The sequence below is a fragment of the Rhopalosiphum padi genome, chromosome 3 (genome assembly GCF_020882245.1).
Source record: "Rhopalosiphum padi isolate XX-2018 chromosome 3, ASM2088224v1, whole genome shotgun sequence".
NCBI lineage: Eukaryota > Metazoa > Arthropoda > Insecta > Hemiptera > Aphididae > Rhopalosiphum > Rhopalosiphum padi.
The window spans coordinates 61,868,933-61,895,422 of record NC_083599.1 but is presented as its reverse complement, the minus strand read 5'-3'; the positions used below and the strand labels follow the sequence as shown (position 1 = coordinate 61,895,422).

Sequence of the window (26,490 nt, the reverse complement as noted above, 5' to 3'; positions counted from 1 at the left end):
TAGAAATTAAAATAGTAATTATTATCATTGTACTTATTGTCAGTACTTACCTATTCAAATTCATATTTTAATTTATGAGTGTAGCAATGAATGTATTTGTTTAAAAATAATGTGTTATTTTTATAAATTTTTATTTGTGTTTATTATTACGTTCCGGAGCAGATAATAATGCTTATTTAATCTTAAACGTTGATTGGTTTTTGGTAGTAAATTATACATGAATTATATATGAGTATTTAATTGGTTAAAACTAAAGAAATGTTCAGTACTTTAAAAATAATCTAAAAACTAAAAATGAAAACAAACGGAAATATTTACGCAACACCAGTTTTTGAACAAATTGATTTGGATATTTTATTGTAAATTAAAAATGTATTAGTGTAGGCACTTGATAAATATGTTAGCATTTTCTAAACATCGTATAAGCAATAATTAATGCTGTTAATGGGTATTTCAATTTTTAAATTTTATTAGATTTCTTCTCAGTCAAAAAGCTTGAGAATTAAATACAAAATTCCTTAGAAGTTGTACTTACAACAATTTAAACATCTTGAATATACATGTCACATGGATTTTTTTTTATAAGCGTTTGAAATTCTTGAAATTCAATTTTGACAAAATTTGTTTAAATCACAAAAGTTTGCATTACTCAGGTTATTATTAAAAAAAAAAAATTCTAATTTTAATTTTAATATTAAAACTATATTTTAACTACAAGAACATTGTATTATATATAGCTATATACACATATATATATATTAATTATATCTATTAAAATTATATTATTTTAGTGGATGGTAATGAACTTTATTGATAACCAAAAATTGGAAAAAGTGGATGTGGGTGGACTCATTGGCTGTTGGTATAGCCCTATGATTGAAGACATGTATCTTCAGTTTACAAAGTTCATGGAAAAGTTGTCTTCTATAGCTTACGATCCATTAGACTTATTGAACGATGCGAATAACGCCTCATTTCTGGAGGACTATAATTACTATTTAATTATGTCGAAAGATATTGACAATCGTTTAGCCACTGTTTCAAAAGCCTGTTTCGAAGACATCGACAATCTAATGTCATTTCACAAGGTAAAATTAATCTCTTTTAATTTTATATTAATATTATAAAATATGCACATAAAGTTTTATACTGAGGTTTTACGAAATATAACTATGAACACATTTTTGAAATACAAAGCTAATATATAGGTATGTACCGAGATAATTAAATTAATATGCAGAATAACTTGCGTTTTCCAATAGGTATCTATAAAAAAATCTTTTTAATCTTATGCTTTAATGATTCAAAGCATAAATTATCAAATCTAGAAACAATCTGAATAGCTTAAAAGAAAAGCTATATAGATTTTATAATAATAGATTTTTCTATATTTTAGATATATATTAGCATAGATGATTTGTTTTTTTATGTGTGTGTGTATACGGATAGTAATTGAAAAAAATGATCCGATATTAAAGTTTGACAAAATATTTTTTATTATGTTTAAGAGCTTGAAAAAGTATTGCAAAATCCCATATAACTTCTTTTTTTATAACTATACAAAGATATTTTAAATACATATATGTAGAGGCACAATTATTTCTAATAAAAATCTGTAGTTCAAATTTTGTGAAAATGTCGTTTAAATTATGAAAATTGATTTAAAATTGTATAAAATATTCAGTTTTTATAGCTAATGTGAATTTGCTAATTTAGTGAAAAATCATTAAAACAATCGTATTTACCTTAAATTTACAGTTCATAATGATATTTGGTTCGACTGTGCTGAATCGGCCTATCGTAGCGGCTGTTGTGGAAAAGTATTACGAAAAAGTATTGGATCTAATAGAACTCGAATTGGCCCGGGAATTTGTTAGTATTTTTATTTTGTTAACATTATAATTATACAATCATAGTGTTTGAAATCATTTTTTTCTTCATGTCCTCAGAAAATTATCGACCGTCTATCAGGAACAGCGATAGATACCGGAATTGAGAAAAGTGACTATTACGAAACGCGTTACATACCGGAAGATATGGACGAAGAGTACCCACCCGTGGCTAGAGCGATCATGTGGGGTAACTCACGGTTACAAAGTCGATTGTTGGACGATTTAAACATTATTCAGTCCTTTGATTTACCGTAAATATTACATAATCTAATACATTAATAATACTACACTATACTGGAAACTCATACGTGTCATCATTCGAAGAAACTCGTTTTACCATTTTTTTTTTTTTTTGGTTGGAAAATTGTCATAGATATGAATACGTGATTTACCGAAAATGGGAAAATTGTATAAAATATAATATATATAATATATATATTGTAATATATTACACTGTAATGACTATTAAGTATTATAATTGTTTGTAAATTTATAATCATATAAAAGAAAACATTTTTTTGAAAAAATAGTACCCAGGTGTCAGTCTCAAATTTTACTTCTTTTGTTTGCATCTGCGCTTAATATGCATTTATTTTGGGAATGGCATAACGACTAATAAATAATATTAAATTAATATCTTTAGATTTGTTCTTACTTAAAATTCTCCTTTTCTTTGTTGTACAGGATCATGAAAACCCCAAGAGGAGATCAAATCAATATTAAAGTTGAACAATTAAAGGATAAATTTAAAAAATATGTAAATCCCATGTTGGAAGAATGGAAGCGTATTGTACCAATACAGATACAAGAAAATATAGTGCAACCACTTTTCACAATTAGTGCAAATAAGACAATTAGTCTGAACTTCTCTAAGGAAGTAATTATTTTTCATTTGTAATAAATTATCATACAGTGATTGTTTTTATTATTCATTTATATAAAGCTGGATGCCGCAATTAAATCAACCAGATACATAATACTTTGTAATTACAATTTCAAAGATCCAATGTTTGCGATTCCAATAGATGACATACCATACGATGCAATTAAGCTCTATAAACGAGAAAAACTGATTTTAGCATATAAAAGAGATATTGAAGAAATAGTTGAATGGTTAGTGATATTATTTAATATTTAAATTTTTATAGTTGGTACTTTAAAAATTTATAAAAAGTTTGTTATATTAAATGATTATTTATATACTTAGTAATTTATCCGTTTGTGACTTGGGCAGGTATTTGTGAGGTACTGATAACTGATTACTGAATAGTAATAACTATTTTATTATATTATCTAGTGTTGATTACATAGATTCCCCCGGTATCCCAAACAGTACCTATGACTAACTTCAGAAATAAACAACATATTATTTATGTTCTATCATAGAACTGTACCTACGCGAGTTCTATGTGAAATTTTCCATTGTCCTTTCAAAGTAAATTATAATTTTTTTATTCTTTCAATTGAAAAAAAAATTATTTTGTTTAAAATTAAAAAAACTGTTTTTTTTCGAACCCTTATTCATGGGCTATTCAATTATGTTTAAGTGACAATAGTTCATTATTGATTTATAACATGTTTAGTAATTGTTCACGTGACCTGCAGGAATTAGATAATTCAAATATTAAGTACCTATATTTTATTAAAAATACAGCCTTTAAAAGCCGTATTTTAATTTGTAAGCAAAATTCAAAACTATTTTCTAATAATAAAATAATTTTATTTTAAATATCTGTTGGTTAAAAAATTACATTTGCTAATTTAGGTATAATATACTAAGAACAGAAACACATCGTACAGAATTACAGTTAATTATTCAAGAAATCGAGAATATTGATAACCTTATTGAAGATGCTCAAAAGTTTGTTACATGGAATTCAGAAGGTAAAATAATTGTTTTCTTATCTTTATATAACTAATACGTAACTTATATATAATATAATATTATACAACTAAATAAATATAATATTACCTTAAAAATAGATATTGTTTACTCAAGCGAAAATGATTTGAATGAAGAATCAGAAAATGATCAGTCTATATTATCACCCATATCGTTACAAAATACAATTAGTACTATTCATGGTTTAACTAAAAATCTTTACTGGCGTGTAATGCAAACACATGACAATTTTGAAAAAATTATTGCTTTAAGTAGTCAATGGATTAATAATCCGATGTACATACGTGACAAGAATACAAAACGAATAGTGTTTGACTATAAATTGACAGAAAAAAAAATCACTAGGTACGCTGAAGTACGAGACGCTAGTATTAAGATACAACGATTGCTTAAGGAAGATCTTTTATTATTTCACAATGTACCATTAATAGATCCATATTTGAGTAAGTTAACTTTATTACACTTATCTTTGAAATTGTAATGGCATAAACATAGTATATTTCTCAATAGATATAGTAAATAATTCATAAATAATGTTTCATTTAAAGATTTCCCTAAAATAATATTAAGTTAAGATAGAAAATGTTGAAGGTCAATATGATGGTTATATTAGTTAAAGATTAGTTATATTTATAACACTATTTGATCTTAAAGAGAAAGGAAGAAAAGAAGAAGAAAGCGAAGTGAAAAAAATGTCCATTTTTCTAGATGGTGATATAAGCAGAAACATTAATAATGTTATTTAATTTATGATATAAACCTTCTTAAGTCATGGAGAAGTGGAGGAAGGATAATATGTTTAACTTTTGTCTTAAAAGAATGTATTAATGAAATAAAGTTTAATATTTTTAATGGGGAAGATGAACAATTAATATGAAAACATCAAGGAGAAATTATTTTAGAAACATTATTTATGAAACAGAGTTCAGTTTAGTTTATTCTATTTAATAATAGAACATGTTTATGTGATTACTATTTTATAAATAAATGTGATGAAGTTAACTTATATCAAAGAGACGTTATTTTAGGAGAAATATTTGAAGAAGAAGTAAATGAGGAAAATAACGAAGAAGCAAACAAAGAAGAAGAAACATTAGACTACGTAGAAATTCAGGCAGAATCTATTTTAGACGAAATAATAGAAGAAGAAAATTATGGAGAAGAAAACGTTGAATACATAGAAAATCAAGAAGAAAATATTTTAGAAGAAATATTTGAAGAAGAAGAAAATAACGGAGAAGAAAAACTAGACTATATAGAAATTCAGGCAGAAATTATTTTATCTAACATCGAAAACAAGTTAATGTGGGATAAATATAAATATTATGTTGATGAAATAGTATTTAAGGGATTACAAGATGCAACCTTTTGCAGGTATGAAATATTAATAATAATAATAAAATTATAAAATAGAATACATTTCTTATTTTCAAGATATAATTAAGTGTTTTTGGGTAAATGAAAAAAAAATGAATATTATTTCAAATGTTAATATAGTGAAACCTAACTGAAATCATTACGTGGTATCAATAATGTTTAAGAGTTTTTACTTTGTTACATTTAAATACTTTACGATTAACATAATTGTATTTGATTTTAGAATATAGAATTAAAATTAATCAACAATAATAACTAATTTTAATTGAGTTATCCGTAAAATATTCACCAGTTTTTAATTTTTCTATTATTTTGTTTATCCGTAGTAAAATCTTATATGAAATTATTAAAAATAATGTTTTAATCGATTATAAGCAGTACACTTATATTTGTATACAAATTTAGTTTAACTAATTTAAAAAAACAATTACAGTCTCAAGTATATCAACGATGAAATAACAATTCCCAACGGATCCTTAGCAATATTTTTGGTTGTATACTTTCTTGATAACAATAATTTTCCCCGTTTTTCACCTCATTTGGAAATTGATGATGAACCAAATTTCTTAGGATTGGTTACTTCTTTACTAGAAGATATGGTTGAAATGGGATCGTACATGGAAAGAATTGCTGATAGCTATCCACCATATAACGTAAAATGTTTAATATTGAATATACTCATCTATTAAAATGTTAATTTTTTATATAAAATTGTAGGTAGATATAAGAAATGTTGAAAAGGTGAAACAATATATAGATAATATACTTGATCAAGTAAAGATTACAACCGATAAAGTAAGAGTAGATTATAATTGATTTTATTTATAATCTGTATATTATTTACGAGATTAGTTCATATTTTGGTTGTATTTTAGGCTCTTGAATATATTATGGTGTACCAAGATTATTCTATGGTTTGGTTAACCAATCAAAATGACGCATTGTCAACATTTTTATTATATGGTAGGGATCTATCATCAGAAGAACTAGAAACTCAATATGACGTCGATGAAGATGGAAATCCATTAGTTATGCATTCTTCCCCCAAACTGATTGATTTTCAAAACAAAGTATGCACAAAAATAATATATACTTATATATAGTTAGTTATATAAAATATACTTGAGTTTAATTATAATATTATATTTAGATTAACTTTTTTGATAATATCTATCAAAAAGTTGACAAAATAGTTGAAAGTGTGACATTTGATGTTTGGTTAACTATAGATATAAAACCTTTTAAAAGGGATCTTTTAAAATTAATTACCAGTTGGTCAGATTTATTCAAAACATATTTGGTAAACAAAGTGGTAAACAGGTAAAGTAATATAAACCAGATAAAAACAACATTTTTATATCTATTGTATTATCTAGTTTGCGTTCGTTACGAGATTTCACAGTGGAAACAGACAAGGGTCTTTTAAAACCATTAGAAGAAGGGGACTATGAAGGTCTTGTAAAAATTATGGGACATTTATATAATGTTCGAGAGAGGCAAGACGAATATGATTCAATGTTCGAGCCAATAGGAGAAATATTACATCTATTAAAAGTGTATGACGTAGAAATGCCGGAAGACGTGTACATTTTGAAACAAGTATGGTCATTTATTTATTCATTTTATCTTATTAAAATATAAACATTTATAATTCTAAATCTAACAATACAGAGTGAACATAGTTTAAATTAAAAAATATATGTATATAATTTATAGGCATTTATGTATGATTACTCGATCACCCATTATTAATTTGGTTATAACATATTATCAGAAAAGTATTGCTGAAAATGTTTTTTGATATAATATATTGTAATATTTCTAAATAAATAATGAAAAAATATACCTAGTTTATTATTATCATAAATGTACTACAGTAAAAATTTAAAATTAAATCAAATAAAAATTATACATTAAATTGTTAATAGTTAATAAAATAGGATAATAAATGATAATGTCAATTAATGAAATTAAAAAAAAAAAAAAAGTGGGCAAGTGGGTATCGCTCTGCTGTATAGTAGAGATGGAGAGTAGGTCACTGGTCATGTGGATGTGTTAAATTTGAATGCAATAACGGGTATCATTGTATACGAAAAAACGATTCTGAACGAAGATGATTTGTCAGTCAATGATAATTAGTTGGATATATTATATTATTATTACTTATATCGTTTTTTATCGTTTTATTTAAATTGTAATACATCGTTATTTTACGCGATTTCGTAAAAATTAAATTTCATACGCTCATAAAATGTTTTCTATATTGACGCTGGAATTTTTTTTTACAATTACTTAAAGGAAAACTTATGGATAACCTTGTTTTGGATTATTGGACCTTAAGTTTAAATCACAAAAATTTTATGAATTTTCAACTTCAAAATTCTTTGCAAATTTTCACGATTTTGATATATTTTGTAAATATTTGAACTTTAAATGCTTATAAACAAAAATTGTGACTAACGATATTTGATTTTTTTTTTTTACTACAATAAGTGCAAATAAACCTTGTATTAAATTTTAAAGATTTTTTGTTTAGCCAAATTTTTTTTATCGGCATTTCAAGAAAAAAAACTTTAAAAAGTCGAAAATTTCAATTGTCTATAAGTAGCTTAAAAAAGGTCAAAATATTTTGAAAATTTAATCGTAAATATATAACGCTAATATCAACATTTGGTGAAAATTTCAAGTATTTAAAATGATTCGTTTTTGAGTTACAGCAAAAATCAAAATATCGATTTTGTCGAAAAGTGGTTATGCGTAAAAATTCCCGTTTTTCCGTTATTTTTTCAGGGTTTTTCCCGACGCTTTTGAAAAATATTGAAAATTTTTTACTTTTGACTCCCCAAAGTACCAACTAGATGAATTTTACTTTTCAAAGAGGGGCTGAAGTCAAAAGTCGAAGCATTATTACTACTCCAAAAAGTGATGACGGACACAAAAACAAAAAAAAATACACATCATTGTAAAATCAATACATTCATCACTCCGTTCAGAATCTAAAATAAGATTTATAATTTAAACTTGAAGACGACAATTATAGGCTATTCCTTTTAAAAAATCTAATTATAGTCGTTATACATTTTTATAATTCTTTCTAGCGTCTTTATGTGTTTCTGTTTAACATCTATTGTATTTCCCGAGACTAGTTGTCCTACTTGTAATCGTAAATGGATTTCCTCCTTCATAAATAAATCTATACATTTCCCTATAGTTGGATAACCTAACCACATTGTAAATTTAATTAACTGTCCGTTATTTAAAAATAAATAAATAAGAGTATTTGAATATTTTAAAATAATATACATAGTATTTGGAAATGTGTGTATTAATTATTTAATTACTAATTAGTATAATAAAATAACTAAAAATATTTGTTCGACTATCAATTATCCTTGCGATCAATTGTTCACGACCAATTCATCGTGATTCAACTTAAGTGTATTTAAAATAATAATTGTATAATTGATAATAAATTATCAAAATATACTTATTAATTTTAATATAAAATTAAACGATATATTATAGAATTATAGAAAACAGTTCTTTATTTTAAAATTTCATCTTTTTTTTTTTTAGGAATTACCAGAAAAATGGAGTACAACTAAGAAAAATGCTTTGAACGTCAAATCTCAAGTAATTCCTTTAATTCAAACAGAAGGATCAATAATAATCGGAAGAATAATTTTGTTAAACGTACGTGAGACGTTTTTAAAAATGAACTTTTTAAAACAGTCTCAATTTAAGTAAGTATCGTGATTCTTCCTTTAATTAATAGTGTTATCTCAATATATCGACTACAACTCATAGTAAATTTAATTTAGTGCGAAATGTGAAAACCCTTACATGGAGATTGATAATGCAAATTATTCTTTGAGGGAATTAGAATATTTGCACGCAAAATTACACTCTCAAGCTGTACTATTTGAAATTCCACAACCAGAACCAAATGTATTATTATCAACTAAAAAAACTCTACGTCTCAATAAACAACTGTGGGATTTTGTGTATCTAGTAAGAGGTTGGATAGATGTGTGGAAATCTACATTGTGGAATGACGTAGACACCGAGAATATAGACATGGAACTTAAACGATTTGCAAAAGAATTAAAAGGTATTATATTTCCACATTTAAAAGTTTTAAATATATATTTTTAAAAACTATACTAAGATATTTATATTCAATTTATTTTAAGTAATGGATAAAATTATTCGTGAATGGTCGGTATATGAATACATCGAATATTTAATAAAAACCATGATGACGTCTTTGAGAGCACTAAGTGAATTACAAAACCCAGCAATGAAAGAACGCCACTGGACGGAACTTATGAATGTTACAAATGTAATATTATTTAAATTTAGATAGATAGATAGATAGATAGATAGTTTATTATTATTCGAAATTAATATAATGTATTCAAACCTTTCAATTATTTTAGGTTAGGTTTTCTATTGAGAAATCGACCACACTAAATGATTTAGTATCACTTAATTTACATGTCTATGAAGATGATATAAAAAATATTGTCGATAAGTCTGTAAAAGAAATGAGTATGGAGAAGTCTTTAAAAGAATTTAATGAAACTTGGAATACAATGTCATTCGAGTATCAGCCCCATCCTAGGACAAAAGTTAATTTGCTTAAAGTCAGGGAAGAGATAGTGGAAGTCTTAGAAGATAATCAAGTCCAATTACAAAATATGCTTAGCTCAAAGTTTGTTGGATATTTTTATAATGAAGTGTTTAATTGGCAATTGAAGCTAAACACAGCTGATCGAGTAATAAATTTGTGGTTGGAAGTACAAAGAATATGGGCTTATCTGGAAGCAATTTTTATTGGTTCTGGTGATATACGGATACAATTACCGGAAGATACGCGGCGATTCGAATTACTCGACAAGGAATTTAAGGTGAATGATATATATATATATATATACATTATACATAAGTATCAATAATAATAATAATAATAATTGATTAAATGTGTTGTATAAATAGTCATTACTAGTGGATATTAGAGCTAATCCAAACGTTATAAAGGGCACTGGTAAACCAGGGCTATACAACAAACTTGTCAATATACAAGACGAGCTGTTTAAATGCGAAAAAGTTTTGGCACAATATTTGGAAACAAAACGTTTAACTTATCCAAGGTTTTATTTTATATCATCCGCTGATTTATTAGATATACTATCAAATGGTAATAATCCGGAGTCCGTTTGCAAGTAATTTTAACTAGTGCATTCAATTTATTTTATAAAACTATTAATTTATATATAATTGCAGACATTTGATTAAGCTATACGACTCGATGGCAAAAATAAAGTTTATTAAAGATAAACTAGCGGTTGGTATGTACGCTAAAGATGGTGAATACGTTGATTTTGATGGGAACTGTGAATGTTCCGGACAAGTAAAAAAAAACAAAAACTCTTGGATTTATATTTTTAATCGATTAAAATTTGTTTTAAATATTCAGGTAGAAAAATGGCTAAATAAATTGACAGATATAATGCGTTCATCTGGTCGTCAGTACTTTAGTAAAGCAGTAAAATCCTATGACGAAAAACCAAGAAGATTATGGATATTTGATTACCCAGCTCAGGCAGCTTTATGCGGTGTTCAAATATGGTGGACTGCTGAAACTAACGATGCCTTTGCTCAGCTTGAAATAGGTCATGAAAACGCATTGAAAGAATACAACAAAAAACAAGTAAATTTAGGTTCTGTTCATTAATATTTTATCGTATCAATACTAATATATTAGTATGATTTTAGATAGTGCAGTTGAACGAACTTATCGATTTGCTATTAGAAGATCTGACCAAAGGAGATCGACAAAAAGTGAATACGATTTGTACTATTGATGTTCATTGCAGGGACGTAGTAGCGAAAATGATTCAACAGAAAATTGAAACCGCTTCTGCTTTTCAGTGGCAATGTCAACTAAGACACAGGTAACATAATAATATATACTTAATTTTGAAATCTACAAATACTTGCAATTTATTGAAGATGGGATTTCAAAGAGTCAGATTGTTTTGCCAATATTTGTGACGCGCAATTTCGGTATTGGTACGAATACTTGGGAAATACTCCTAGACTGGTTGTGACTCCTTTGACCGATAGATGTTATATAACGTTAACACAGGTAATTTTGACTGCTTATAGATTGGATCTGGATGGAAATTTCCGTATATACTCGTACCTTCAATTATACAATTAAATTAAATTCAATCAAGTCATATTATGTAGATTAATTATATTTATTTTTAATTTATGTGCTTTAAAATAGTCGTTACATCTAATAATGGGTGGTGCTCCTGCTGGACCAGCCGGTACCGGAAAAACTGAGACGACCAAAGATTTAGGAAAAGCCATAGGAATGATGGTCTACGTTTTCAATTGCTCCGAACAAATGGATTATAGAGTGAATTAATAATATAATTTATTTCTAAATAAAATATTTTGCTTTTTAACAACATACATATATTATGTTTATATTTTTAAAATAATATCTCGGTTCTAGTCATGTGGTAATATTTACAAAGGCCTTGCTCAAACCGGTGCTTGGGGATGTTTTGATGAATTCAATAGAATATCTGTAGAAGTATTATCCGTAGTGGCAACTCAAGTTAAATCAGTATTAGACTCCATTAAAGCAAAAAAGAACACATGTTTTCTATTGGGTGACAATGTTAATCTCATTCCAACCATCGGTATGTTTATAACGATGAACCCCGGGTACGCGGGACGAGCTGAACTTCCTGAGAACCTTAAGGCATTGTTCAGGTATATTGATAAAGATTTTTGACGTTGCTTGTGTGTTAATTTCAAATGTATTTATATAGGCCTTGTGCTATGGTCGTACCAGATTTTGAATTAATTTGTGAAATAAACTTAATTGCCGAAGGATTTCAAAATGCAAGGTTACTTGCTAGAAAATTCTTGACACTATATTCACTTTGCAAAGAACTTCTGTCCAAACAAGATCATTATGATTGGGGTCTAAGAGCTATTAAATCACTATTGGTTGTTGCCGGATCGTTAAAGGTAAAAATTGAATTATAATATTACAGTCATCACAAATATAATTTGTTATTATTATAATAATTGTTTAGACATTTGTATTTATTATATTTTATGCAGAATCTGTTATTATAAAATTATCTATCTTAAAGATTTAAAATGCATATATGTTTTGAGATAAATATCATATTATAATTTTAGAGAGCAGATAGAAATCGACCCGAAGATGAAGTTTTAATGCGAGCTCTTCGAGATTTTAACACTCCAAAAATTGTAACGGAAGATACTACTATATTTATGGGACTTATCGGTGACTTATTTCCTGCACTAGATGTGCCTCGAAAACGTGATTTAGAATTCGAAAAGCAAGTTCGTCAAGCTGCGATTGACTTGAAACTCCAACCAGAGGATAATTTTGTTCTTAAGGTTCTTTAAAAAAAAAATAATAATAATAATAAATAACTATTTGGAACATTTTATTGATAGTAATGTGGATTTTGCCTACGCAGGTAGTACAACTAGTGGAATTATTAGAAGTTAGACATTCAGTTTTCATAATTGGCTTGGCTGGTACGGGAAAGTCCGAGGTGTGGAAAACACTATATAGAACTTATGCAAATCTGAAATTTAAACCGTATTTCAACGACATCGAGCCGAAAGCAGTAACTAATGACGAGCTGTTTGGCGTCATTAGTCCGACTACCAGAGAATGGGTAGACGGTAAGTTTTCACATACTAATATAATTTCTGTGTGTAGTTATACTAACATTGTACACTCATCCGTGTAGGATTATTTTCGTGCTTGATAAGAGATCAATCACAAATGTCTGGCGATGGATCCAAATGGATGGTAATGGATGGTGATATAGACCCTATGTGGATTGAGTCATTAAATACAGTGATGGACGACAATAAGGTACAAAATCCTCTCAGTCTTATACGATTATTATAATTTTTTTAAATATCAGATTGACTCACATCACCACATGTAAATGTACTTTGTTGATATTATGTACATTACAGGTGTTGACATTGGCGAGCAATGAACGTATTGCCCTGACGCCAACAATGCGGCTACTGTTCGAGATATCCAATTTGCGGTCGGCTACGCCAGCCACAGTTTCTCGAGCTGGTATACTCTACTTGAATCCTACAGATCTCGGCTGGAACCCTTATGTTTCTAGTTGGATTGACACTAGGGATAACGCGACCGAAAAAGCTGCTCTTTTGGTACTCTTTGAGAAGTATGTGCCAATTTGCTTTGAGGGGCTGAAAACAAAATTTAAAATCATAACACCCATACCGGAAATAACGCACATACAAATGTTGTGCACGTTACTCGATTGTCTAATGACTCCGATAAATTGTCCCCCGGAAACCACTAGAGATGTGTACGAAACGTACTTTGTGTTCGCTTGTCTTTGGGCGTTTGGTTCGGCTACTTTCCAAGATCAGGTGCCTATAATTAGTATTATTATTTATTATACTTATCGCTTTATTAATATAAACATATATAATAATTATTTATAATAATAATCTCTCTAATATTTTGTGATAATTACGCTAAATTGGTTTTCATATAGTTGATTGATTGGCGAGTTGAATTTTCTAAATGGTGGTTAACAGAGTTTAAGACGATTAAAATCCCATCAGGAAGTGTCTTCAATTATTTTATCGATCCTGAATCGAAACAGTTTCTTCCGTGGTCAGATCTTGTTTCTTCATTTGAACTTAATCCAGATATACCTCTACAAGTACCTAATGATTATATTATTTAATTAAAATAAATAATAGTTATAAATATATTGGTATAAATCATACCAATTGAAAAGAGTATAATTACTCTAACTTTTTTTCTAAATTTTATTTTATTAGTGTCCAAGTTTCTTGTAAATTATTATAGTTTATATTTTATCGTGTTTATTCTTGGCCTTCTTGTAATTGATCAATGATAATTAATTCTTATAATTAATTACAGCAAACACTCGTGAACACAATAGAAACGACTAGAATAAGATATTTTCTTGACTTACTGGTTGATAAAAAAAAGGCAATTATGTTGGTTGGAGCTGCTGGTACTGGAAAATCAGTCATAATAAATGATAAACTCAAATCACTTTCTAATGATTTGTACGCTGTTGCAAATGTACCGCTTAATTTCTACACAACATCTGGTACATAAACTAAATATTCAAGAATTGTGATAATTATATTTATGATTGAAGATGTTAACTAGACTAATAGAGTAGTTATTTTTAATTTAAATTTTTAAATAAGTGTTTTGTAAATAAAAATAAGTAATGCATAATTAGTCGCAAACTTTAAACTTTATGCTTATATATTTATGTGTATAATGAGTGATAATCTAATTTTTTACTGTTAATTATTATTTTTTATAAATACAATTAATGTTAATATTTTTAAAAATGGATCTCTTAAATCAATAAAATCATAAATATTACTAAAACAATATTAAATAACTTAAAATTATAATTTATTTTTACCAGAAATGTTACAAAAGATTTTGGAAAAACCATTAGAGAAAAAAGCAGGAAGAAACTTTGCCCCACCGGGTGGAAAAATATTAATTTATTTTATAGATGATATAAATATGCCAGAAGTAAGTTAATATTTTATTGTTAATTTAATAATATATAATATAATATTAGTTAACAAATAAATTTTAAATAGTATACCTATTAATTAAAAATAGTTTAATGATTTGGATGAAAAATATTTTAAAATAAATTGTAAACGATCTTAAAATGTATTTTTGAAATGCGTTACAAATGGTTTAACAATGGTTTTTTTGCTATACATATTATTTTTAATGTAAATAAATATAATTAAAGGTCGACCCTTATGGAACTGTACAGCCTCATACTCTCATCAGACAATTTATGGATTATAAACATTGGTATGACAGGACCAAGTTATGCCTAAAAGATATACAAAACGTTATGTTTGCTTCGAGTATGAATCCTACTGCCGGAAGTTTTTCTATTGATTCTCGACTACAGAGGCATTTTTATGTATTTGCTTTGGGGTAAGTCTTTAGGTTTTTCGAAAATTCTTGATTTATATATTTTTTTTATGCCATTTCTTTAGATTTCCATCCCGTGATGCATTATACACAATTTACTCTTCAATTTTAACTCAACATTTAAAAAACCCAGTAAATAAATTCAACAGTACTGTATCAAAATTAGCAGATATAATTGTGCAGTTGGCAATCAATTTCCATGACAAAATTCTTTCAGTATTTTTGCCAACAGCTATTAAGTTTCATTACATATTTAACCTTAGAGATATGAGCAATGTTTTTCAAGTAAAATCTTATTATTTACCTATCTAAAAATAAGAGATTTTTAATTACAATTATTAGAAATAATTATATTAATATTTTTTTGTTAAAAAGGGAATCATGTTTACCACTGGAGAATGTGTCCCAACAACTAGTTCTTTTATTCGCCTCTGGCTTCACGAAACTAGTCGAATTTATAGCGATAAATTAATAGAAAAAAAAGATCAAGAAACCTTTTCAAAAACAATTACGGAACAAATAAAGAAAACTTTTAGTGTAAGCAATTTATATTATTTATTAGTTTTTTTATGTTTAATTGTAACAAGAAAAATGTTTCATGCAGAACTTAGTAATTGAGGTAAGATTATTATATTTTACTTGGTGCTTAATTTAGTTTTTAAACTTCTCTATTATAAGGCATGTTTATTAGAATTAATAGAATTACAGAAGTTCAATATGAAAAAAAATTAATATTTGCAAACAGACAATTCACTTTAAAGTGTTTGAAAAATAATAAATAACAATAATTTGTATTATCCATAGTCAAAAAGGTATTTAGGTGGTTTTAATTTTTCTTGGAGGAAGCCTTTTCCTTTAATCATTATGTTAAATTTAACTTTAAAGTATGCTAAAATAAATGATTAATTAATCATCCAATGAACTTTATGAAAACATTATCATAATTTTAATATATATTACTTATGGTATATTATTTTAACTGTATGTTTATCATTTTAATATTTTTTATTGTTTGTTTTTCAAGATACAGATAAACATTATTTTAGAATTAAAAAAAAGTTATAAGATCATTTTTTGCGGTCCCTAAACGAGCATGCTCAGTGGCGCCCATTATTCTGTTGAAATAAAAAAAAATCATGTTAGCACACACTAACACAAACATACCTATAATTTGCAAATTAATATTTTTTTTCTTGTTATATAATAAATATATTAAATCCTGATTTCTAACATAATATTAACACTATATTATTATATATCTAAAAGAAACTATTTAGGAATTAAAAATTAATTTATAAAAATTTATAATATAATATTATTTTTTTTTCAAAATTTTTTATATATTTGATCCTTAAATATACAGGATATCCCGGAAAATGAATATTTGATAAGCCCATTGATATTTTCACACTTCGCGGATGGTATTGGTGATCAAAAGTATATGCCAGTGCGGTCGTGGTCCATACTCCAAAAATTACTAAATGATGCAATGAAGTCATACAACGAATTTTTGGGGGCCATTAACTTGGTGCTATTTGAAGATGCAATGTCACACGTTTGCCGTATAAACCGTATACTTGAACTTCCCAGAGGCAATGCATTACTCGTTGGAGTGGGTGGCAGTGGTAAACAGTCGTTGGCTCGATTGTCAGCTTTCATATCTTCGCTAGAACCGTTCCAAATACAGTTGAGGTCTTCATACAGTATTTCTGATTTGAAAGCTGATTTAGCAACTTTATACTTAAAAGCTGGGTTAAAAAATATTGGCATTATGTTCCTGATGACTGACTCTCAAGTGGCTGATGAGAAGTTCCTTGTGCTCATTAATGACATGCTGGCTAGTGGCGAGATCCCAGAGCTGTTTGCCGATGATGAAATCGATAATATAATTCAAGCCATCTCCCCAGAGGTCTTATCAAGGGTTACCTTAGTTTATAAATAATTTTAAATTGACAATCCATAATTACAGGTCAAAGCAGCTGGTTTACCCGAAACTAAAGAAAACTGTTGGCATTTTTTCATTAACAAAGTGAGATCATTAATCAAGATTGTTTTGTGTTTTTCGCCTGTCGGCAATACATTAAGAATTCGAGCCAGACGATTTCCAGCTCTAGTCACTTGCACTTCTATCAACTGGTTCTACGAATGGCCCAAAGAGGCTTTGGAATCCGTATCATTTAGGTTTTTAAGCGATTTGGTCGAACTTCCAGTCAAACTAAGGAAACCAGTATCTCTGTTTATGTCTCACGTACATAGTTCAGTAAATGATATGTCGCTAAGATATTTAACAAATGATCGTCGTTACAATTATACTACACCAAAATCATTTTTGGAACAAATTAATCTCTATATGAAACTATTAGTATCGAAGACCAAAGATATTAAGCACGGGATCTATCGATTCCAAAATGGTATTAAACAACTTTTATCATGTGCAGCTCAAGTAAGTTAAAGTAGAAAATTATATTTATAAATATTTAACAATAATGATCGTCATTAATAGTTTATTCAGTTAAGTACTTTTTTTTATAAACATAGGTTGATATTTTAAAAGTTGAATTAGATGTACAAGAGATTGAATTAACTAAGAAAAATGCTAAAGCTGAAGAGCTTATCAAAGTGGTCCAAAAAGAAACAGAGAAAGTAAAATATGAAAAATATAAAGGTAGTTATTTTAATTTAAAATAAAATTCACGAGTTTGAGATGTACGATCACTTTTTTTTACAGCTGCTGAAGAAGAAGACAAAGTAAAATTGATTGAAGAAGATGTTGGTTTGAAACAACGATTATGTGCAGAAGATTTAGAGAAAGCAGAACCAGCGTTGGTAGCAGCACAAAGTGCTTTAGATACATTAAATAAAGTAAATTATGTTAATTTATGTAGTAAATTTATGTTAATAAAACCATCATAAATGCTTAAAAATAGTCGATAAATCAATTTATACAAATTATTATGTACAGTTATTATAAAAGTCTTAAAGAAAAGAAAATCATTAATGAAAATAAATGTAAAGAAAGAATCATATCCATGTATTTATACATTTTGTAATTTTCAGTTGTCATTTCTATAATTTAAATTATTATATGTAATCGTAGATGTTCAACTGCATGGGTTACGATGTATCGTTTTATAAAATAAAAAAATTTAAATATTTATAAAAATTAAGTGTATAAGGATTTTGTCATATTTTTATTATAGTAATATTTAATCGATTTTTATTTAATGTTTTAGAATAATTTAACAGAACTAAAATCATTTGGATCTCCTCCATTAGCTGTAATAAATGTATTATCGGCAGTTATGGTATTACAAGCCAAAAAAGGAAAAATACCAAAAGATAGGAGCTGGAAAGCTTGCAAGGTATCTATTTTTGATATTATTAATAATTATTCTAAGTATTATTTTTATTCATTATAACTCCAAATTATAATATATCTACTTTTAATTTATGCAATTATATAATAGAAGTATGAGATTTTAAATGAAAATCTAGATCGAAATAAAATTGTAAATAATTGTTGTATGGATACATAAAATTAAACAATATATTTTAAATTTATTAACTAAAATAAAATAGTGTATATTTTTTATCTGAGTATCAAAATTGTGTTTTATAAAATGTATATTATACCTACTTTAGTAATAAGCAATTATATTTTTTAACAAAATAACAAATACTTAATTTATAGGATTTTTTTAATGTAATTGGTAGCAAATCAGCGACTATATTAATATTATTCATTTAACATACCTAATACATAATTTATATTCTAATGTTAAAGGTTATGATGGCAAAAGTTGATGGATTTTTAGATTCACTTATAAATTATGATAAGGAACATATACACCAGGATGTAGTTAAAGCAATTCAACCTTATTTAAAAGATCCTGAATTTGACCCAGATCTAATTTTTGCAAAGTCTTCGGCTGCTGCTGGTAAGTAAAATTAAAATATAATTTATAAAACAATAAAATTTAATATTATTATTATTTTTTATGTAATAATTAATCACTTATATATTAATAATACAAATCATTAACTATATAATTTGTGAATGGTACATATAAAATAATATGTATATATATATATATATATAACTAATTTCAAAGACATTTTTAAAACAGTATATTATACTTAATGTTTATAATAATTTATAACAATGAGCTTTCATATTCAAGGTTTATGTAAATGGGTAATAAATATAATGAAGTTTAATAACGTTTGGCAAGTAGTGGAGCCAAAACGTAAAGCTCGTGATCAAGCAAATGAAGAACTAAGTGCTGCAAGGAATAAACTTATGGAGCTTAGAAATATGATTATTGTAAAGTTTAATTGAATGAATAATTACATAGTATTTTATTTAAGCTATGATTCTAGGAATTGGAAAAAAAACAAAAAATCTTAACAGACGAGTTTGACGGCGCCGTAGCTGAAAAAACGAATTGTCAAAATCAAGCTGATGAAACATCTATGAGGATTGATTTAGCAAATCGACTTGTCAACGGCTTAGCGTCAGAAAATGTACGGTGGAAAGAAAGCGTTTCAATGTAAATTATTTTAACATTATATTTATTAAAAGTATATATAGAGCTATAAGATATTTTATTTTATATTTTAGGTTGCAAAAAAGTTTGCAAACTTTACCCGGGGATACCCTTATGGTTTCTGCCTTTGTGTCATATGTTGGTTACTTTACAAAAATCTATCGTCAAGAACTTATTCAAAATGCATGGTTACCCTTTTTCAAAGAAGTTAAGGTAAACTTATATATGTATTTTATTGTATTTTAAGCGCTATACGTATTAAAATTAAATTTTTCAGCCGGAGATACTAATAACAGAAAATTTAGATCCACTATCTTTGCTCACTGATGATGCACAAATTGCAGCTTGGAATAATGAAGGTTTACCAAATGATAGGATGTCATCTGAAAATGCAACAATTTTAACTAATTCTGTTCGATGGCCATTAATGGTTGATCCTCAGGTATGAACTATTTTTATTTTTAAACAATATTTGGATAAATAATACATATTGAAGTTTATTTTTTAATAGCTTCAAGGAATTAAATGGATTAAAGCAAAATATGGAAGAAACTTAAGAATTACCAGACTGAACTACAAAAATTATTTGTTAGATATAGAAATTTGTGTTAGAGATGGGAACGTTCTATTGATTGAGAATATAGGAGAAAACATTGACCCTGTCTTAGACAACATTATTGGACGAAATTTAATAAAAAAAGGAAGGTATACTATATTTCTTCTATTTATATATATATGTTTAATTTCTATTAATATGCAATTATAGTGCTGTAAAAATCGGTGAAAAAGAAATTGATTACAATCCGAATTTCCGTCTCATATTGCACACAAAATTATCAAATCCACATTACAAACCAGAAATGCAAGCACAGACAACACTTATCAACTTCACCGTGAACCGTGATCAACTTGAAGATCAATTATTGGCGGAAGTAGTGAAAGTTGAAAGACCTGATTTAGAAAAAATGAGAATCGATTTGACCAAACAACAGAATAGCTTTAAAATAACATTGAAACAACTTGAAGATGATTTATTACAGAGGCTGTCATCAGCTGATGGTGATCAGATACTTGGTGACAAAGAACTTGTTTTGAACCTTGAAAAATCTAAAAAAACTGCTACGGAAATTGAATTAAAAGTGGCTGAAGCGAAAATAACATCAAAAGAAATTGACACTGCTCGTGAAGAATATCGTATTGCTGCAACACGAGCATCAATAATTTACTTTATAATGAATGATTTGATAAAAATAAATCCAATGTATCAGTTTTCTTTAGAGGTACTGTTAAATTTAATACAGAGTATAAAGAGTATACAGAGTATCTTATTTATTTACTAAGTCATTATATTTTACTTCAATATCCTTATTTAAATGTGTTAAGTTATAGTTTTTCAAATTAATTTTAAACTAACCACACTTATCGATTTATATTTTTATTTTAATAGGCTTTCAGTGTTGTCTTTCAACGAGCTATGAAAAACGCGGAAAAAGCAGATACTTTAAAAATGCGAATAGCTAATTTGGTTGATAATATAACTTATCAAACATTTATTTATACTAGTAGAGGATTATTTGAAAAGGATAAGTTAATATTCATCTGTCAAGTGACTATTCAGGTGCATATATAATTATATTATGATAAGTTATTAATTTTTATTAATATTGTTAATATTTATTTGATGATTTTTATTTTAAAAATATACATTTTTTTTTATAATTATTGATTACTGTTAACGTTTAAGAAATACAAATAACACATTTATTATATTTTAGATACAACTTCAAGCAAATAAGATAAAACCGGTAGAGTTAGAATATTTGTTGAGAAGGCCAGCAATTGCTGGATTATCTAGTCCATTTGATTTTATTTTACCAAGTGTATGGGGAGCTATAAAGTCACTTGTTTTAGCTGATGATGAATTTGTGTAAGAAAAAAAATTTCTTTTTCAATGAATGTTTAATTTATATTATGTTAATTTGTCATTATAATTAAGAATAAATTATTTAAAAAATATATTTATTATTAAAGCGGTCTAGACAAGGACATTGAAACTTCCGGTAAACGATGGCAGTTATACATAGATAGTGAAGCTCCAGAAAAAGATAAATTACCACAAGAATGGAAAAACAAAACTCCATTCCAGAGACTATGCATAATAAGAGCTTTAAGAACCGATCGAATGACTTATGCTACCAAAGTATACGTCCAAGAAATTCTTGGTCTCAAATATACCAATTTTAGACCTCCGGAATTTATTGATTCATTCAAAGAAACTACTTGTAAAACACCTGTATTTTTTATATTATCATCCGGAGTGGATCCAACTCGTGTAAATATTATATAATGATGTATAATCTATATCCATGAATTTTTTATTTTTTACATGTTGAAATGGGTTAAACTACTTTCAATTATAATAAAATTACACTGCTATGTATTAATTTGTTGCAAACAAAAAATTCACTTGTTTATTTAAAATGTATTCTGTTAAAGGATGTTGAAGCTGTTGGTAAAAAAAAAGGATTTACAATTGAAAAAAAGAACTTCCATAATATATCTTTAGGGCAAGGACAAGAACAAGTGGCAGAAGATGCTATAGAGTTAAGTTCTCGGTTGGGTAACTGGGTCATGTTACAAGTAAATATGAAATTATAGTTAATCATTTATTCAATAATTCATATAATGTCGTTATTTATGTTTTAAAGAATGTACATTTAGTGCAAAAATGGTTACCTTCTTTGGATAAGAAAATGGAAGCATCTTTTGAACATCCACATGTCAATTATAGAATATTTATTAGTGCTGAACCCGCAGCTGATCCACTCTATCACATTATTCCTCAAGTATTTTTACTATAATTAAAATGATATTAATTATTAAATGTAAAATTTTTGTTTTTGTTTTTAGGGTGTTTTGGATTCTTCAATCAAAATAACAAACGAACCACCTACAGGAATGATGGCAAATTTGCATAAAGCTTTAGATAATTTCAACCAAGATACTCTTGAAATGTGTGCGAAAGAAGCAGAATTTAAAGCGATCTTGTTTAGCTTGTGTTATTTCCATGCATCTATACAGGAAAGATCAAAGTTTGGAGCTCAGGGATGGAATAGATCGTATCCATTTAATGTAGGTGATTTAACTATTTCTGTGAACGTTTTATATAATTATTTGGAAGCCAACAATAAAGTTCCTTGGGAAGATCTTCGATATCTTTTTGGAGAAATCATGTATGGTGGACACATTACCGATGACTGGGATAGAAGATTATGTCGGACTTATCTTGAAGTCTATATGAATCCAGATCTAGTACTATTAAAAATATATACATTTATAAATGCAATTTGGTTTTATAAAACTGTATTTAAACTAATAGATGGAAGGAGAGCTTTTATTTGCACCGGGTTTTGTGGCTCCACCAAATACGGACTATAAGTCATATCATGAATATATAGATGATTTACTGCCATCAGAGAGTCCTATATTATATGGACTCCACTCGAATGCTGAAATCGGCACACTCACTACAAGATCTGAAAACTTATTCCAAACTCTATTTGAAATGCAACCTAGAGATTCGGGTTCATCCGGTGGAACTAGCATGTCGAGGGATGAAAAAGTAAATATAACTTCATTCATGAAAAAAAAATCAAATTTATTGGACATATCATTATGAATGGTACGTAATTTATTTCCAGGTTAGGCAAGCTTTAGACGACGTCCTTGATAAAGTTCCAGAACCGTTTAATTTAATAGATATGATGGGTAAGGTCGAAGAACAAACTCCATACGTAATCGTATCATTCCAAGAATGTGAGCGTATGAATACGCTAATGAACGAAATTAGACGGTCATTAAAAGAGCTACATTTAGGATTAAAGGTAAGGCATTATAATTTATTTAACGATTTAGTAACATGGATGATAATAAAACAGTTAACAGAAGACAACAATCATAATATTAAAGTAATTAGTTTAATTTCAATTAAATACAAAAAACTAATAATCAATTAGATTAGAAAAAAATGCAGTATTAGTTACATGATTCCAACTTCCAAATGCCGTTGATATTTATTGAAGGAACATATTATTTGTTTTTCTATTAGAAGGAATATAAAAGGAATAATTTTTGTTGGTATATTTTGTTTACATTTTTTATTGATCTTTCAAATATAAGTTTTAGGTTTAACTAATTTTCTACTTTATTATTTAAAAGTGTCTGAACAAATGAATAATTTATAATTTAATAAATAATTATATAATATTATATATATATATTATTATAACAAAAAATTTAATAATGAAAACGCCTATAGATCCCTTTACAATGGAGCTTCTAGATAAAGCGATAAACTTGTTTTCGTGACAAACAGTGGAACAAATAATAATGATTTATTTGCTATTATAAATTATAATATATCATTACTAATAAATAATTTACTATAATTAAAATCTTATCCGTATTTCTAATTAAGTCTGATTTCCACTACTCACATTAATTGAGCTATATTAAATAAATAATTAGTGATTCCTAAAATTTAGGGTGAACTGACAATAACAGCAGATATGGAGGCATTAGAAGAATGTTTGTTTATGGATAAAGTTCCACCTAGCTGGGAAAAGCGTGCTTACCCATCGTTATTGCCTTTAGCAGCTTGGCATGCAGACTTATTGAGAAGATTACGTGAACTAGAATCATGGGTTAGCGAATTTCAGGTAAACTAACTTATTAACTAAAAATACGAAATCATTACAAATATTATAGATAAATCTGCTTAATATTTGTTTTAGCTTCCATCGTCAGTATGGTTAGGTGGATTTTTCAACCCTCAATCATTCTTAACTGCTATTATGCAGTGCACAGCTCGAAAAATGGGATGGCCTTTAGATAAGATGTGCTTACAATGTGATGTGACAAAAAGATACCAAGAAGAAATCACGTAAGCAAACAATTAATCCTAAAAATTGAACCATCTGATATTGAATATTCTAGTACTATATATTATGTTTTTTTAAAAAAAAACATTTTTTGTGTCTTGTGATATTTTAGGATAGCACCTAGGGAAGGCGCTATGATAAATGGATTGATATTAGAAGGTGCTCGTTGGGACTTGATTGCGGGTTGCATTGTTGAATCGATTCCAAAAGATTTATTTCCAATAATGCCGGTGATACATATTAAAGCTATTATCAAAGACAAACAAGATTTGCGAAATATTTACGAATGTCCAGTTTACAAAATCAAACAAAGAGGGCCAACATTTGTGTGGACATTTAATTTAAAAACACGACAAAAGCCATCTAAATGGATTTTAGCTGGTGTAGCAATACTACTTAGTGTATAACTAAATAAACGGAGTACTAATTATATGTAATTAGATATTTAGGTTATGTTTATATTTGTCTAGTTTATCCAAAATAAAGAACTAACTAAACTAACCTAACTCAGTTGTCCCGTTTTTGAGCGAAATATTTTATATAATACTAGTTGTATTACACTACTTCACTTGGGCTAAAATTAATCTATCTTTCTAGAATTTTCCGTTTTGCTTCATTTAAAATACGAGTAAAGGTAATAGGTATACGTATACGTATAATACAAACACAATTACAATGATATGATTAATTTTAAGATTTTCTCACTTCTTAATCCTGCACATATTTTTAGCGTTAACATGAAAAACTGAAGTCAGATTCAACGAATGCTTAATGCTGACCTAAATCAAATATTGATATTTGTCTTAATATATTTATAATATATAAAATATGTCCAGAATTAAAAAAACAAATAATTATTGTAAATCATAAAAGTAATCATCATAGTTATTATTTTCATAAATATTTGGTTTTAAGATTTATTATTTTTTTTATATATATTTGTAATCTTATATGCCATATTTCTACTAATTATTATATAATAGACATAATTCATATTATTTATAATTTTGTTTGTATTATACGTATACGTATACCTTTAATCGTATTTTAAATGAAGCAAAATGGAAAATGCTAGAAAGATAGATTAATTTTAGCCCAAGTGAAGTAGTGTAATACAACTAGTATTATATAAAATATTTGTAAATAGACACAACAATATTCCATTTTTGTAAATCAAAACTAAGTTCATGTGTTAACACATAATTACCTTAATTCTGTAGGGTATGAAAAAATAAGCTATCAACACATTTATTTTAGTTTCAATAAATATATTGATGAAACTTTTAATGAAAACTATCCTGTAGTTTTGAGCCCATTTAGTATAACTACTATAGGCGCTCACAAATTGCCTCCCGTAATTTTTTTTTAAAAATATTTCTAGAATTGCCTCCAGAAAAAAAAGTAGTCGAAAAAGTGACCCTCTTATATTGGAATCTCCTCCGAGAGCTATAATTAATCAATTTAGGTATAACCATGCATATTATAAACTAATAGACATATTAAATAAACTGAGAAAATAAATGCTAATATTAAAATTTTTTATTAAATAGACTGACTTAACAAAAATAATAAAATAAATTAAAAGTCAATACGTAAAAAGAAAGAAAAAAGTGCGGGCAAAAGGCTCTTATTTTTTTTAAATCATAAATATTTTATTGATTCAATTATTTAATATTATCAAACTAAGTATATTTTAGTTAAGTTCAATAATAACATTTTGTTAAAATAATTTTATTTTTGTTAATTCAACAATATATAT

The 26,490-nt window shown here is 27.0% G+C and overlaps 2 protein-coding genes across 2 annotated transcripts; both read left to right on the top strand.

Moving 5' to 3' along the window:
• The first annotated feature begins 800 nt into the window (after nt 1-800).
• LOC132925298 (dynein axonemal heavy chain 17-like) lies at nt 801-3,905 on the top strand. The gene is made up of 7 exons (XM_060989707.1): nt 801-1,088; nt 1,759-1,872; nt 1,950-2,143; nt 2,577-2,769; nt 2,836-3,005; nt 3,658-3,776; nt 3,892-3,905. The coding sequence occupies exons 1-7, from the start codon at nt 801-803 to the stop codon at nt 3,903-3,905; spliced, it is 1,092 nt and encodes a 363-aa protein (XP_060845690.1).
• A 53-nt stretch (nt 3,906-3,958) lies between these two features.
• On the top strand, nt 3,959-25,298 carry LOC132925297 (dynein beta chain, ciliary-like). The gene is given in 53 exon segments (XM_060989706.1): nt 3,959-4,238; nt 4,824-5,169; nt 5,606-5,825; nt 5,890-5,967; nt 6,048-6,242; nt 6,323-6,492; nt 6,549-6,771; nt 8,749-8,915; nt 8,994-9,283; nt 9,366-9,585; nt 9,617-10,082; nt 10,171-10,397; nt 10,459-10,585; nt 10,652-10,885; nt 10,951-11,129; nt 11,188-11,323; nt 11,468-11,602; nt 11,702-11,964; nt 12,024-12,225; nt 12,403-12,627; nt 12,711-12,921; nt 12,990-13,117; nt 13,225-13,656; nt 13,785-13,955; nt 14,180-14,375; nt 14,709-14,821; nt 15,054-15,247; nt 15,310-15,529; nt 15,620-15,781; nt 15,849-15,863; nt 16,608-17,153; nt 17,214-17,687; nt 17,783-17,909; nt 17,973-18,106; nt 18,478-18,606; nt 19,029-19,182; nt 19,426-19,568; nt 19,625-19,794; nt 19,866-20,004; nt 20,069-20,233; nt 20,303-20,496; nt 20,558-21,071; nt 21,239-21,409; nt 21,567-21,718; nt 21,823-22,123; nt 22,288-22,431; nt 22,500-22,637; nt 22,702-23,103; nt 23,171-23,413; nt 23,493-23,675; nt 24,336-24,509; nt 24,585-24,733; nt 24,844-25,298. Coding segments are annotated over 53 exon segments (11,418 nt in total). The 5' UTR covers nt 3,959-4,006; the 3' UTR covers nt 25,139-25,298.
• Nucleotides 25,299-26,490: the final 1,192 nt, after the last annotated feature.